General features: G+C 38.6%; 1 protein-coding gene across 1 annotated transcript in view; it reads right to left on the reverse strand.

Moving 5' to 3' along the window:
- Positions 1–15,512, reverse strand: part of grm2a (glutamate receptor, metabotropic 2a) — a 57,638-nt gene extending 42,126 nt beyond the window's left edge. Inside the window, exon 1 of the mRNA XM_036570972.1 lies at positions 15,006–15,512. Coding sequence (XP_036426865.1) covers positions 15,006–15,512 — 507 coding nt within the window. The remainder of the gene's footprint in view (positions 1–15,005) is intronic.
- Positions 15,513–17,696: the final 2,184 nt, after the last annotated feature.

Genomic DNA, 17,696 nt, shown 5'->3' on the forward strand with positions numbered 1-17,696 from the left:
GAATCTGAAAGTACCTTATCAATTTCAATTGCCTATTATTTTAAATGTGTTTAAAAGCTCACAATGCTATGACAGATCAGGTGTAGGTTTGTTTATGTGCGTATAGCATAGTAGCTTGCCAAAATCATTGTTGCTGTTTCCAACCTGGCGATTATCTACAACAATACAGTCCGCAGCAGTTCAAACTGGAATTTCAAGGTTATGTAGCGTTAGTGACTGCTACAATCTCCCTTTAAGTTGAATAGAATTTTTGTAAATGTTCTGTAAAGACTGTCCAACATGGCAACACTAGCTATACAAAAGAATGCATTTGTGGGCAATGCATGGAACAGCTTATCTGCTGTGAAAGGAAACTTTGCATATTTCCAAGTGTATTTACAAAAATGAACATATGCTGAAGTCATCACTGTAAAAAAAAAAAAACAGGTATCTCTAATATGGTAACTTTACAGGAGAAGACATAAACGTTCTTTACATGCATGTTAATTCCTTAAAATCCCAGGCTTATTACATACTGAGGCTTATTGTTCAGTTACTACAGGAACCTCAATGCAAACTGGTTGAGCTATTTTTAGGTTAAGTGGGCCCTGGCCATTTAAGGGGTTAACGTAAAGGGGTTTTATTTCAAGCTATTTTGTAGAATTTCTATTGGTCCATTCATCATAAATGTTCATACTATGTCAAGGACAACTGCTGTGTTCAACTGCTGTACAAAAATAAAAAGAAAGAAAGAAGAAGTTTTACACTATACTGTATTTCAATTGAATGCTAACCCTCTCTCTCTATGTCTCTCTCTCTCTCTAGTAACCACAAATATAGTCTTTGGTAAGTGCTGCAGAAATGCTGTACACGTTTTCCACCTTTTAACTCTCTCCTAATCCGTATCATTTGCACATATGATGAAATGGACTGTCATGCTGTATTATGTCCATGATTAAGTGTTGTAATTGTGCTGTATAAATAAATCACAACCTGAAAATCAATCATCCACCATGCAATCCACCAAAATTACCAAGATTACTGTATACTGAATATCATCACTGTCCACAGAAAAACAAGGATCTCCATAAATGGTGATGTAGAAGAGTTTTTTTACTTTCAAAGTTAATGTAAAGATTGTATTCCAAGCAAAAGGGCAGCTGCTGTGTTCAGATGATGTAGAAGAAAATAAAGGACAGCAACAATAGATCACTTACACTGAATTATAGAGCTGGATCATTTCACTGTTTCTCTCTCTCTCTCTCTCTCTCTCTCTCTCTCTCTCTCTCTCATGTCATTGTGTTTTCATCTGAAATATGTCTTTATACCTTCCAGAAGTTTCTACCCAGGTTAGCTTATTCTCTTTACACATCCACAAAACTAAGATTATCCATTCTCTGCAGAATGAAAATTCATTTGTTACATGACTGTAGTATTATTAATACTAATAATAATACTACAACTAGAAGAAGAAGAAGAAGAAGAAGAAGAAGAAGAATTTTCAGAGCACTTTATATACCTGTGGCAGCTCAAAGTGCTTTACAGACAGGTGATTAAGCTTAACAGTATTAGAAGAAACTATGAGTATTAATATACAATCATCTAAGACAATCACACAGATCAAATGAAAAAGATAAATATCAGAAAAGATGTAGAGTTTTAATTAAATGCTAAATTGAAGAGAAGTTTCTTAAAAGTGTGCACTGACTGTCTAATAAAAGGTGGAATTGAGTTCCATAGTTTAAAAGCATAATGACTGAAAAATCTCTCCATATTTTTTGTGTTTTCTAGAAGGTGTTTTCAGGTCTTAGATCACATGCTACAACATGAAGAGAGACATTCTGTGATGTAAGTCGTAGCTTTAAGGTCATTTAGAGCCTTAAAACTACACACTTAAAAATGATGGTTCTTCAATGGTTCTTTAGTCAAGAAAACTGTGCTATATAGAACCATGAACATTCAAAGAACCCTTTACTTGATTAAATGGTTCTTTGCGTCATGAAAGTGTTCTTCAGACTGATGGAGAATGTGTTGTAGATGGATCTATATAACCTTTTTGAAAATGTCAAGCTTGTTAAGGTAGAAGAACCCTTTTTGGTGCTATGTAGAACCCTTTTAAAAAAGGTTCTATAACCATTTTCTTTACTAAAGACCCCTTAAAGAATCTTTTTCAGTGTGTAGTAGCAGAACTTTAAAGTCTATCCTAAAAGATACAGGTAGCCAGTGCAGTTCTTTTAAAACGGGAGTGATACGATCACTCTTTTTTGTTTTTGTCAGGATCTGTGCTGATGCATACTGTAAGTTGTAGAGGATGGATTGTTTTGTTAGGAACCCCAGTAAGAAGAGCATTACAGTAATCAACACTGCTTATAAAAAATGCATGAACAAGTTTCTCGGCATCGCTCTAAAATAGAAAAGGCTGAACTTTAGCAATATTTCTCAAATGATAAAAAGTTACTTAAGTGACTAAATTTACATGTGGGATGAAACAGAGCTCAGAGTCTAAGATTACGCCCAGGTTTGTACTTCAGGTTTGGAATATGAAGCTAAAGAGCTGAGCTAATCATAAAGCATTTTATCTACATTTTAGTACCAAGGATGAGCTTTTCAGTTTTACTGTGACTTAGTTGTATAACATGTTGTAACAACCACTGAGAAGCATCTGTCACACAGCTGGTAAGCCCGTCAACAGATTCTTGATTTTCAGAAGAAATTATGTATAATTGTATGTCATCAGCATAGTCTTGAAAATTGTTTTCTAATGACATCACCTAGAGGTGAACATATACAAAGAGAAACGCAAAAGCCCTAAAACTGAACCTTGTGGGACTCCACAAGAAATGTTACATTTTGAGTAATGGTTTCCCAGTGAAAGCAAGAACTGTCTATTCATTAAATATGACTTAAATCATTCTAAAACTGTGCCTGAGAGGCCAACCCAATATTAAAGACACTGGATTAGAATCTTATGATTTATGGTCTCAAAAGCTGCTCTTAGATCCAATAAGACAACAACAGAAGGATTTTGTGCATCAGCGTTCCGAGTTCATTCACAACACAAACCAGTGCTGTCTCAGTACTATAGTTAGAATGAAAACCTGACCGAAACTTCTCATATAATGTATTTGATATTAAATATGCATTTAATTGTTTGAAAACAACTTAAAGAAGACTTTACTTAAAAAAGGAAGGTTAGAAATAATACCTCAACTATTCACACTGTTCTGTTTTAAGAGCTTATGAAAGCTATCATGGTCATTTCTGCAGACATTCAGACATACTTGTTTGTTGAATTGTTTAGTGAGGGACTTTTCAGAGGAGGAAATTGTAATATTCCTCCTTTTGACTAAACGTTAATAACTGCATTGTTTGTTTGTTTGTGTTTATGTTAATCATAGATAATAATGCTTTTTCACAATGCAAATGCTTTTTTAAATTCTTAAGAGAATTCTGTGTGCTGCTTTGGGGCTTAAATGACTTCAAATGGACTTTAGAAGGGCTGAAGATAAAAGGCTCTTAATTATATAGAAGTGTATTATTGTAGCATGCATTTAAGCTGTTTTGATAAATAACTTTCATCCTAGTTTCATCAGGGAGTTTACAGCGAGTGCAAAAAAAAAAATACAGAGACAAAAAGAAAATAATGAATTAATCATATGAATCTTGGGCCCTTGAAGAATTTACCACTAACAACAGCATGCAATGAGAAAATGCAAAAGGCAGGAAAAGGGCATGAGAAAACGTGATTTGAGTCAATGATATTGCTCTTGCTGTGTAAGATTGACATGTATTCAAGGAGCTACAAGTGCACTTCATGCCTAGGGCACCATATGATCTACATATCTTACTCATATCTTGCAAAAATGAGTTTGCATGGCACTTCACTTGAACTAAACTAATGCGTTTTAGTGTAAGCTTTCATCAGAGAGTGTCACACTGAGAGTCAGCAGTACTGCAAAAATTTGTAGAAACAAATGACAGCTGTGCTCTTTTGTTTTGTATATTGAACATTTTTCATTCACTATCTTTGTTCCAGCAATGATTCATCACAGATTCGTCTCGTTTTGGTTTCAAAACTCCAGCAGGTGCTACGTTTACTGCAACTTTATGCAGTAGTCTGATGATGCGAGGAAATGGGTGCCACTGACAAGCTGGCACTTTGCTTCTACATCTCTAACTTCATGAGAATAAACTGCATCACTCAAAGAACTGAGAAGACAACATAGAATTTCTTTCTGCCAACAGATCAGCCAGTCTGATAGCCAGTCAATGAGACAATGTGTGCTTAAGGGAGTGACCTTTGACACCACTGTTTGAAAAGCTCTTTTACTTAATCAAATTAAAATTAATAAATGTTAGAGATGTTAAAGCAATAAGCCACAAGAGGCCATGGGTTACTGCAATTTTATCATGGGAAAAGGTGTTCTTTGGCACGACATGAAGTGGAGTAGTATCGCACTGCCTCGAGTGGCTTATTGCTTTCATAAGATGACGGCCAAAATAAAATATATTAAAATGCACAATGTTTTAGATAATTATTTAAGTTATTATCAATAATAATTGTCAATTGGGATTCATCCGCATTCATACTCAACAAGCAGTGCACTATTTGACAGCAGAAGCTAGAATTTCTAAACGTAATGTTACACAGCACACTGTTTAGCTAGGGAGTACGGAGCCGTTTGGGATTCAGCCTGTAAGCGTGTAAGCCATTCAAGTGACATTCTTTAGACTTTTATATTGTTGTGTTTCAGTGAATCATATTGTGAGTACTTTATTTCAAGCCTGTGATATTATTGTTGGAGTTGTTTAGCATGTTTGCTATCTTTTAGCCTGTTGGCTAGCTGACCAGCCTAGTTCTAGTTAAGAAAATACATTTTCAGCCCCTCAGTTTAAACAAAAATTGGTTCTAACTTCATCAGTACACTCGGTGCTCCGTGCGATCAGGGTTAGAGTCAAAGACTAATCCATTAACATCAGAAGGGTTTTCGTGCCATGGCGCAGTAATACAGAGTTCAGTTATTGTGAAGCGGTCATAGGTGTGGTTATATTGTGGATTTTACAACGGTTTTGAGCACAGGTCAGCCAATCAGATTTTAGGACCAGAACTTATACTATACAATATACGTATAAGAGTATCTGTTTCTGTTATTTATTTGCTAATGGCAAACCTGTTCAGAGTGTTTCATTCGATGTGGGAATTGCGGGTCGATGCTGATATCAAATATTTTTCATGTACATGTCCACTGATGCTGATACATAAACATACAGAAAATATAAGAATTAGGACTTTGGGCTCATCTACCTGGAAAACATCAGTTCTGCTGTCTATTTTATCTCAGCACAGCCATGTTTGTGGAGAGGTGTGAACTCTTTTTCAAAGCAGGGGGACTCACCCCTCCCCTTTCACCCCTCATTGCTCGCTAGCAGCTCAACACAGCATCACATTTCACACAAAGAGAGCCAACAGTGTCCTAGTGAATCTGATAATAGAATTTTCCAGGTGCCCATCACCTGGGCTCCGATGACAGCTGCGAGAGCCGGCAGGAAGGCAGGGCCCGAACCCCAAGCATAGATGACAGCCTGCAATGACCATGGGGGGTAGATGCTAACCACGAGTGCTGCCTCCTAGGTACCATCTCCTGTATGGCAGCAATGCCACTCTAATAGACCTGTTTGATTCCAGTGGCCAAGCTGTGGAGTGGGGGCGATGTCGGGTGTACAGGTTAGGGCAGTGAACTTGGGCCTTCACGGTTATCATCCTCAGCCCCACGCTCATCACAGTTTGTCATCTGTGCTCAGGGTTTAGCCCCCCCCCCTTCCTTCCAGCTCTTATGGCTGTCATCAGAGTCTGGGGGACAGGGGCCTGGCACACAGAGTTACAGAGAAAAATATTTAATTCAAGTGGAGGGTCCTGCAGAAAAAGGTTACTTAATTATCTACTGATACCAATATGATTTTGAAATCATTGTGCATCTCTACGTTTTGGTATTCATTATAATCCTTCAAAATCCACACATATGTGTAGTATGACATCCTAAAGTCGATGAATAGAGATAAGTCAAACTGAATTATGGCTGGGAATTTCGGGAATTTATGGCTGAGTTTTGGTGTCATTTGAGTTTATCAGAAGTTCATCTATGCTATCTGCCTAATGCCCTTGATCTTTACAGATCACACCTGCAGATGGTGACATATTTGGCTAATGGCTTATTGCAGATGCACAGTGCATGTAGTGATGCAGATTTCTGGAATGACCTTTAGATCAGCAACACCAAGTAGTGTGTTGCTACCTTACACACTCTCTGTTGTCAGCTTTCTGTAGCTGTAAGCCTCTTAGTGTTGGTCTGAGCAGAATGACGGCCTCAACAGTGCTAAAGCCTTTGTTCAAGAGAAGAAGATGGAGCTTCTATCTGGATGTGTGACAGATCCCCTGTACCCCTGCAGATGGGAGTGACAGAACAGAGCCTTTGCTAACGTCATGAATTCTGCCCACACACACATACGCAACCATGCCACACAACGTCATCGTCCCTTGCCTATGTTTGGCTCCATATCCAGCTGGAACACATGGTCAACAACAGCAGACTCGCTGCTCGTGCACATCTAATAAAAGGCTAGTCTGGGTTCTGTCCAGTGACTATGGCAATAAAGGGGTGGAACATTTCTCTTTGGATGTTTCTCTAAGAAGTAGAGCGATAATTCTTCTCACCCGCAGACAGACACGACCTCCTGGTGTTTTCTCTCACTAGGAGACCTGACAGAATAACCTTTCACACAGTCCTGAACACGACTGATTAAGCAATGTGGATGGAATACTCAGACACATGTTAACGCTAGCCTAGCAATGAAGCTAAGCATGAAGAACTCAGTGTAATAAAGCAAACACATAACATTTAGATTTCAGCATGGGCATGAAATCGAGGCCCGAATCTGAGGAGCACCTGCAGCTCTGAGACCTGACACAACCAGGCCTGACTGGTATTAGGAGACCAGTGTGCACTAACAGAGCTGGATTATCACAAACAGATCATTCAGATGGTTGAATGTGCTCAGGTATCAGGGATGAGTGAATGTTGGACACTAAGACTTACATTTATAACCTATAACAAACAACTCATGAGAAAGGATGTTAAATTCATGCATTAAAGTATTTTAATGATTATATAAGGCAGTGGTTTCCAAGTCGGTCCTCAGGTCCCCCCACATAGTCCACATTTTCGTTTCACCCTATGTTTTGGGGGCCCTAAGAACTAGGTTAGGAACCACGATATAAGGTAATTTTATGATTACATACAGTAAAGTGTAGTTATGGTGGGCTAAGACTGGAAAATTGTATTTTTTAGATGCCTCAGGTAGGTTTTCATAATATTTGAAGTACACATGCTGTTAAGAAAGACACTTTCCTTAAGTTTAAAATATATTTTATCTTTAATACATATTTGTAAATGTAATATCAGTGGGACACAAATGGCCTTGCAATCAAGGGGAATCACCCCTTCACACATATTTGAAAGCTGAGCTTTTACTAAAGCTGACACTGACTTAACTGTGTAAGTAAGTGCTCCGACAGTGAAAATAGTTTCTGGCTAGTAGCCACAAGACTGGCTGCATCCAGTGTGCTATCATAGTTTAAAACAATATCACAAGCTCTGAACTGACCAAGTCTTAATGTTTCCACTAGGTAGATGAGAATATTAAACCTCTTCAGCACGCTTTCTTTTTACTTCATCCATGGCGAACATTTAGTAAGACCAGCTTTGTTGTACATATACTAGACTATACAAGACAGAGAGTATGCAGGGATATTCTTTCAATAAAAACAAATTGATTACATTACAAAATGCTCAGTAGAATAAAAAGCATAGGTGTTAGGTATATTAATCTCATAGCCAAACTCAATTTCAGACACCAAACATGTCTAGGGCCTATATTAAGACTAAGGGGACAATTGTTTAAATTTAATTTATTGTCAAACTATTACTTTAGCCGCACTATTAAAAACTCAATTCAAAGTCAGTTTGTTGAAAGTGGCTGGAAAGTTACTGACAAATAAAACTCTCACTAAAGTATACACAAGGTAACAAGGTAAGAAGCGGCTGGTTCTCAGAACAAATGACTGGCCACCTTAGAGTCCGGATCTCAACATCATTAATCGTTTTAACTTGTATCATGAGAAACAGAAAATGCAACCAGCCTCTAAGACTAAACTTTGGAGGTGTGGAAAAATATCCCTGCAGACTTCTTTGAAAACATGAAAGCGAGTCTCCTGAAAGGAATGGATTTCGTTATAAAGGTAAAGGTGGACACAGTAAACACTGAAAACTTTGATACTGTATTTAGTTGTCAATGTTCAATGTAATTATCTATTAAAAAATATGTTTCTGCTTTTGCTCCTGACACTGAAAAATGGATAACTTGTACTTATTGGCCATTTTGACTGGAAATAAAAGAAATGAAGGGTGGTCTCTGACTTTTGCACAGTGCTGCAAATTGTAGATCATCACTGGACAGCTTCAGTGAACACTCAGGTGGCTGATGTGGCCAGACAAACACTTTGGGAGAGAAGGCCCTAAACCATCTGCTATCCAAGGACATGCACTTTTTTATGAGACAGGCTCCAGACCATCCTTAATCTGAAATTACATCTCATTCATCACCCCCTACCCCACTGTGACTGTCCTGAAAGCTTTTTTTGTACTGATTGCTCTTTCTAAATCTTAGCGCCCTGTTTCCATCCATCCATAAATAAGGCAATAAAGCATTGAGGAACTGTAGGACCCCCTGCAGTCTGGAGCTTCAGTGCAGTGAACTCTGCTCAGCTAATAACAGAGTGAGCGCAGTGAGTTCTCACCTGTACAAGTAACGCTGAAGCTTGTGTGTGAATGTGTGTGCGCATGTATGTGGAGATAACAGATTAAGAAGCATGATGTCGTAGTCTTAAGTGATAGGCATCGCCATAGTAACGGGAATCCCCTGATGTGAGATGTGCTTTAATAGAGAGAGCTTCTGCAGCTCTCTAAGTTTCAGCCAACAAGTGAGCAGCATGATCATCCAGCAGCACTGTACCAGTGCCTCTTAATCACAGAGAGAGAAGAGAGAGAGAGAGAGAGAGGAAGATTCTGTTCAGAGGCAGGAAGACAGTAGCAATAAAAAAGATGGAACAGATAATGAATGAGTGAATATGACAAAGGAGAAGAGGAAAGACAGTTAGGAAGGACCTTGGTATAATTATCAAATAATATTTCACAGATATTCTCTCTCCATCTCCCCCTCTCTCTCTCTCTCTCTCTCTCTCTCTCTCTGCATTATTTATGCACCCCTGCATCTGTGTTCAGGCTCTGCAGTAATTATGCTCCTAAAGCCCAGAGAAAGATGCCATGGATCTCTCTGTGTAAACACACACTGCCCCATTGTCTGACTGAAGCTTACACAACAGTTTTTTGCCATTTTTACAGCCCTGCTCTTAACAGAACCACAAAGGAAGACAGGAATATCAGGCAGCTAACTAACCATACAGCACTATTAGGCTCTCTCTAATCAGCACTGCTACAGCTAACTGCTCTCACTTTAGATCACCACTGATAGAATGATTGTACTTAAAATATGCCTATATTTACATTAATATCTACATTTACATTGATTTATTCAGCAGACTCTCTTATCAAGAGTGAGGTAACTTATGCAAACAGTGAAAGCCAAATGGAAACAAGGGCCTTTTTACCACTGGACTTTCAAGAATCAACATAAACGGGAACCAATGGAACTTACGGTTCTATCTCTAGTTCATACTAGGGAGACAGCTGGAAGCATCATAATAACCACAACAAACAACTGAAAGTCTTTTTGGTCATTTTATGCCACTTTGATGTGTCTTATTTGGCTACCTTGCTTGGTAGTTAAGGTGAAGTCAGGCGAGTTGGGCCATCAGGTAAAATGTGCCAGATATGTTTGGGGCATCCTAATGTATTAAGCGTTTCACCACAAGTGTATTGAACGTGCAGCAAGTGCTTTGATTGGTCAGAGATTGTGAAGGTGGGTGGGGTATTGCCTTTTTTGGAAAGTTGTGAAGCAAACCACATGGTGACTTGCTTGTTTGAGATATTAATAAAAAACAAATGAACATTGAGAAGTTGCATTTCATATCCTATAGCTTTAATGTCTCTATAAAAAAATGCTGAAATTTGCAAAATAATAACATTTTTAATCAAAAAACACATTGTTGTAGCCCCACATAGTAGATCAAATGAGACAATTATTTCAGCTAAAATGGGAAGCAAAATTTGCTTCGAGGCAATTACAAGTTGAAAACTGGACTCTCAGAGTCACTAGCCAAGAGTCGACACTGACTCCCAGATGCACCAAAGCTGAAGAATCTACTCTTTTGTTGTTGACTTCCCATCATTAGCTCCAAGTAAAGACAGAGGACAGGTCAGACAGGACTCCAGTCTGGAGCAGTTACCAAACAACACAAGACTGGAACCTTTGGTACTGTAGTGATGTCAAATGGACATTGAACACGCACAGTTCCAGTTTTCTGGCGCCAAACCAGTTCCAGTATGATGTACAGTGGAAAAATGTACCAAAGTACCGAGAGAATCTGCAAGACTCCTTTAAAAAATAAAGGTGCTGACAATGGTACTTTGGATCAATGCCATAGAACAGGGGTGACCAAACCTTTTGTCTTGGGGGCCAAAGTGTAATAATTGTGGTGAGGGCTAAAAAGAAAAATTAGATAGCAGCATGTTAGCTTTCCATTTTTGTGTGCTGCCAGTATACTTGGAGAAAGTGTACTCTTTAAATATTCCAACGGTTTCTTGCCATACAAGGCGCTCTCCTCCACCTTCAATGAAATGCTGTTACTCACACTGGTAGTCTCTAAATCCCTTGTCCATGTAGCTGTGTAGCTTGTAATTGCTAGCTACATGTGTTGTAACATCTGCATTGTAGTCAGTGACAATTATATGGTGTTATAGATTTTTACCTTATACTTTATAAGATTATACTGTATGTTTTGTTGCTAAAAGTACCTGAAAAATGCAATTTTAAAAGAAAAGTAAGGAGGGTAATAACATGTTCTCACACTGAGGGAGTAAGTTAGGAAAACTTCTTGTGGGCCAAATCAAATATCCTTACAGGCCAGCATCGGTCTACAGGCCCCATGTTCAGCAGTGCTGCCAAACTTGAACCTATTTTGGTTATCCAAAATGACTCTTTTTCTGTTATTTAAAGAATTTGCAAATTCTTTCATTAACAATTTTTGTGAATGCGATGTGTGAGTGTGAAGAACCTTTTTAAAGAGTCTTCATACAATCATTCTACACCAATTAGAAATTGCTTTCAGGACCATACATTCCAGCCAAGGACCTTTTGGGAATGTTTATTTTTAAGAGTTTAGCTTGATCTAGTCAAATAAACAGTTAAGTTTAGACCTTAAGGACAAATAATAACTGCAGACCCTTTTTAATGAAGTAAACAGCAAACACAAATGTTGAGTGCAGAAGATCACTGAAGAAAACTGAAACAACGAAGTGAAAAAGAAATGAGTGGAAAAAGATGTTACCCTCGGTATTGTCTGAAGAAGTTATCTTTCAGTGCATTCCAATACACATTGTCACCCAATTAGCATCCTTTTTCTTTCTCCAGCTCTCTCTGTCTCTCTCTCTCTCTTCTCTCACACAAAGAGAGCAGAGCTGGGAGTAATCAAGCTGTCACCATTTATAATATCATTTCTCCTTAAAGTCACCATCTGCAGCACGTCTGCTCTTGACAGCCCCTCCACCACCACGAGATGTCAGAGAAGACAGAGGTTCGCCACATGGCTGGCAGTGAACTGGATGGACTGAGCATATGGAGAACAGGTACCCGATCTCCACCACGTACATAGCTTCATCTCATTAGCATGGTGTTTGTATACTGAGCTTATATGTGTTACTTGCAAGTCATTGCAACCTGGGATTAAATAGATATAACAGTCAATTAAGTGGGCTTTTATTATATAATGTGAAAAGTGATCATTTGACCATGAAAGAGGTAAAGTGTTGTTGTTTAAAGGCTTCTTTTATTACGGCAGCAGAATCTGGCCCTCCAGTGCAGCTATTCCCTGCTGGGACTTTACGTGCTAATGAGCTCTCCTAAACATCTCTAACTGGCTAGATCAGAAAAAAATTGCTTATCATCAAATCTCCCTTTCAAAGATAAAAGTTTTAAAAAGTAGTTTGACAAAAACTAATTTTACCTCAAATGCAGTTGATCAACAACGATCCATCTACCGGCTGATATGCTCTATTAGCTTGTAATTACTATCTACAAATGTGTTGCCACATCAGCATTACATTCAGTGACACAATTTTGCTGTCACAAATTTTTTACACTATATTTTATTTTAAAAAGTACTTGAAAAATAAAATTAGAAAAGAAAAATAAGCAATATTTTTTCTTATGGGCCAAAATAAATATCCCTACAAGCCAGCATCAGCGTTTACTTTTGGTTGTATGACATTTGCTTATTTAGTTTTGCTGGAGCTTTGAGGCTACTGTAACTAACAATTCATGGAAGCTTATAACTCACTAGTTAGCATTGCTACATCAACTTCATGTCTAAATGAACAAACAGCTTAAAAACAGTAGTAGCAGCCATTCTGAAGCCTACATATTGTATGTACAGTTATCCATTGTTTAAATTGGTTAACTCTTTTTCACAATAGCCTTATAATTCAATTCCCACCTGATTTGAAGGAGGTCCCTCAGTTTAACTCTGTATTTTTTTCTTCAATAACTTTGATGAAATATATTTTGATGAAAATGTGAAAACTAGAAGCAAACTGGATTTTTGTATTCATACATGAGCAAGTTGTACTTGGTTTTTTGATATCAAGAAAGCTGAAGTTTGAATCTTTGTGGAGAAGTATAGATTGTTTTCATTGCAGGGGGTCCTTCCCTCCTCATTGCTCACTAGCAGCTCAACACAGACTCACAACATTTTACACACAGAGAGCCAATGGTTTCCTAGTTAATCTGTTTTTGTTTAATTATATTAGTTAAAATATTCACAACAATTGCCACCACAGAAGAAGGGGGTCTACAGAAAGACGCTAAATACCCGATGTGCTTTGATGCATACAGTTTGCACAATGCTAATGGTAGGGTATAAGCTTTCATTATTTACTAGCTACATTAGCCTCTTAGCTGCAGTGCAAATGTAAAGATGCTTCAGACTCAAAACATGACTTGGTTGACTGAGTACGTTTGGGGTAAGGGGAAAATTATGTCACTGTTCTTTTATCAGGGTGCATTATACTGTGTGCTGGCTTGTACAGTGAACATGAAAACCAGAAGTGATTTTAATTGGAGTAAAAAAATGTACATGACTATTCCATAGTGCTTTGACCTAAAACATAAAGCTGGAAAATAAAAAGTCTGGCTGCAGGGGTGCAGTGGCAGAATTACCAGGGGGGCAGTTGCACCATGGCCCATGGTGAAGGGAAGCCCAAGGCGACCGGCCCCCCGTTTTGATTAATCAGCCCCCGGGAGATTTTCCGGCCAGTAGAACTTGCTGGCAAGTCAGTGTACTTACTCAACTAGCCTACAGCATTGAGATTTGTGTTCACAACTGCAAAATGGATGAAAAGAGGAAAGAAGGATGGAGCTGAGAGAAAAAGAGAAAGTATGTTGCTAATTCAGCAACAGAGCAGCAGGTCTTTCTTTAGCCTCCTCTAATTACCTGATCTCTCTAGTTTACTAGCTGGCTACTGCTGTTTCCCTCCTTCAGGAAATATCTAATTCATCCACCACCTCCTGAGATGATCTCCGTCATTGATTTTCAGACTCTAGCTAACCAATTTCATTAACATTGACACGTTCAGCATTTGCTTACAAACATAGGTTCTGCTTCCTAGTGAAGGCATCTTACATCAGATTATAAATTAACTTTTGTGCATACAAACTTACACTTGTAGTTTTGGCTCAAGCTGATTAAATGTATCACTGATCTTAAATTTTATATGTCAAGGTATTTAAAACATTGTATGGAAATGAACACTACACTGAAATGTTTAGGTGACTGAGCTCATTATAGTACTGTCATACTTCATGGGTGGGTATCATAGTTAAGAAGGCTATTTGGTGTCACACATGATACATTCATTCAGCTTGGAATCACTTCTTATTGTAAATAATTAGTGATATTATTATATACATACTACTATGCAAAGTCTCAGGCATCTGAGAAAATGATCTGTCAAGCTATTTATCTGAGCAGTAAGTGTCCGTATGTCCCCAAAACACTAACATTAATATACAAAGAAATAAACAAGTGAAGAATTCATTGTGATTTAATATGTGTTAGTTTAACCATTTCCAAAGCTCCCCTTAAGGAAATTCCAGTATTTACAGTTACCATCCAGCACACTATAATAAGAAATAAAGGTGCCGTGCAGGTACATTTTTCATTCATCAAGGTACAAACAAAGTAACGGTACCCTCAAAGGTACAACAGTGATTTTAAGGTCCAATTGTCGACCTTAAATAAGTTTACCCAGGTGAAATTTACATATTTGTAGCTTTTCATAACCTAATGTTTTAAAACAGAACAATACAATAAAAAGCATGGAGACTAGATGGGGTGTGTGGAGCCAATACAACTTAAAAAATAATAAATAATTCCAATGGATTATGGTACAATTATGTTCCCTGACTGAAGATACTCAGATGTACCCTTGAAGGTACCAATCCAGTGACAAGAGGGGTACTGTCCCAAAAAACAGTTTCATATATTTTTTTCTGAGCGTGTATGAACTGTGAATCAAGTTGCACATGAATAACTATAGGAGCTGGAGAGACATGTACTTTCAACTGAACTTATACATATGATTAAAGTTGTGAATTGATTAGCTTTGGGCTAAAACGGAACCCTTTCAGTTTTCCTTGTCATATGGATTGATATAATTAAATGTGAAACATAGTTTGTAATTCAAAATGAACAAGTCCATCAACTGGGAAACACTATTAGAAAACAGAAGCTGTACCTGTATCGACACGTCGCTGTAGGACCCCCCAATCACACCAGAGATGGCGAGGGGAACGTCATCATGAATTGCGTAGGATCCGTCCGGACAGGTATACTCACTATCGTCCACCTTGGTTAGCGAAGCCCGTACGAACTCCAGTGACTGCTCCAGCGCATAAGTGTCCTTTGAGCACGTGTCCAGGATGTGGGCGCCAAGCATTACACCAGGCAGGATTCTGTCGTCCTTATTGATTTCATCCAGAGCCAGCAGCATGGCCTCCAGCCTCTGGATGCCCCTCTGGGCATTAATTCGACCGCAGTCCTCCACCCCTTCGCCCTTCTGGTGCACAGGGAACAGGCCTCCGATCACCAGGTCCCCCTCTATAGCGATCTCCTTCTTGGAAGAGTCAGTGCTGTAGCCAGGAATGGCAAGAGCCTGGGGGCTCCTGGCCAGCAGCAGCAGGAGGAGGAGATGGAGAGGCCAGGAGAGTCCGTGACCCCGCTGCCGCGGCGACCTCCCAGCCATGGCGTCCGCAGACGAGGGCAGGACTCTCTCAAGCTCTGCTGCTCTCTGTCTGTCCTCTGATCTCTCCTTTCTGGGACGGGGACAGCGCTGAGGGCGACGTGCGGGCAGATGGCACGGACGCTGTGTTTGTGGTCAGGCACAGGCCAGGCCCAGCATCAGCGCCATCCTCAGCTTGTTGAGCTTTTGCCGAGATCAGAGCCTGCGGATGAAACACAGAGAGATTCAGAGGCCGCAGCATAGAAAAACAAAAGAAGCTTTGTCTTAAGTTTGTTTTTTTGCTTTTTTCCCAAAGAGGACACAGCACTCTCAGGGACATAGTGCCTTAGCCCCATTCCAGTGAGACGGGTTCTGTTGAGCTTTGATTATTTGTGCATTTTGTTAGCTGAAGGGCGATCATACAAAATTGAAGGCTGATATAAAAAGCTTAATTCTGAGTATAGTAAGCAAGAGCAGGTGTACTTAAGCCAGACTGATGAAACACAATTCAATACAATTACTTCAAATCAGTTCATTCAAGATTCAGCTGCAGTCCTGCATGCAGTATGCGTACAATGATATTGTATGTTTTGTCAGGTTAAAAAACAGCAATACAAAACAGAGATGATACATACAAATACAAAAAAACAAAACAAACTGTAAGTGGCCATCATTGCATGCTATATTGCTTGCAATGTAGCATCAGTTTTAGGGCAAAGCTCTGCCAAACAAAAGTGGCACACACAAACACAAAACACATTAAAAACAATGCATAGTATATAGAAACACACAAAAACAATTTTACATAGAATAGTAGATATTAGAGAATATTACTCAGTAGACTTTATATTTTACAGTACCCTGTTCCCATTACACAGAAATGCCTCACTATTTCTAGATTTCTGCTCTGCTAGATCTGCCCCAGTCAACTGTAAGTGCTATTACTGTGACATGGATGCATCATGGAGCAACAATAGTTCAGAAATGCTCTTCTGACTAGATAGGCACAAATCCCCACAGACTAATATTTTGAATGGGATGTCCAACAAGCTCATATAGGTGTGATGGTCAGACGTCCACATACTTTCGGCCATATAGTGTGGATAGATAGATAGATAGATAGATAGATAGATAGATAGATAGATAGATAGATATTTAGAGATAGAATTTAGAGAAATTTGGATGCAACCATAGATGAAGAACACAGGACAACATATCATCACTGTCCAAAAAAAAAGTATCACCAAAATGATGACTTTACAGGAGAAAGCAAAAAATTCTTTACATTCAATAGAAGTTAAAGACATTTTATTCCAAGCAGTTTCGGAATTTCTGTTCCTCCATTCATCTTGACATTTTCAGACAATATAAAGAGCTGCTGTGCTTAAATGGTGTAGAAAAATAAATTGAAAAATACTTCTTTTTTTTGTTTTTCTTTTGTATAGCTATGATATGTATTACATTAGAAGGGAACCCTCAGGGCCTTCCTGTCTACAGAGAAAGCTTAATGCTTTCTGTGAAATATTTCAATTATTTAGGACACCAACCATGCTCGTTGTAGCTAACCACTTCAAGTATTGTAGTACTACTCTTGTTTCATTGTCAAGTTTTGGGTGGAAACAAATAAATTCTTGAAAATCCCAGTAGAAATCTATTCAGTCAAGATTCCTCCTAATGTGGTATCTAGGGTGATACAGCCAAAAGAGCTCTTCCCATTGGTTAGGACTTCAGGAGCTGAACTGAAGACCTAACATTTCAGATTGAACACTAATTAAGACATAACTAAGAACTTACACAGGAATCATCCAATCACATTTGATTTAGAATGGGTGGGACTAATTTTGTAAGAAAAAGGTCACTCTAGGCTTTCTGAACGTCCTAGAGAAGTCACTGACTGCAATTTCAAGTGTTAGCCTGACCAGTGCATTTCAGTCAGTTAGCGATGGAAAACACCTGCAACTCTGTGCCAAGACACTAAGAGTCCCTGCAAAACTGCTAAACAGTAAAATATATGTTAATGTCTGTTACAAGCCTCAAATAAAACGTGGAATGCTTCAAATGTCTGCATTAATTTAATTAATTTAGAACAGCCTAGTGACAACATACTACTAGAATAAAATAAAGGTGCTAGCAGAAATTAACATTGTTGTAGAGGTGTAAATCTGTGTAAACAAATTTAAATGCAAAGTTAAATTTACACTTTCTTCT

The sequence above is a fragment of the Colossoma macropomum genome, unplaced genomic scaffold (genome assembly GCF_904425465.1).
Source record: "Colossoma macropomum unplaced genomic scaffold, Colossoma_macropomum, whole genome shotgun sequence".
NCBI classification, from domain to species: domain Eukaryota; kingdom Metazoa; phylum Chordata; class Actinopteri; order Characiformes; family Serrasalmidae; genus Colossoma; species Colossoma macropomum.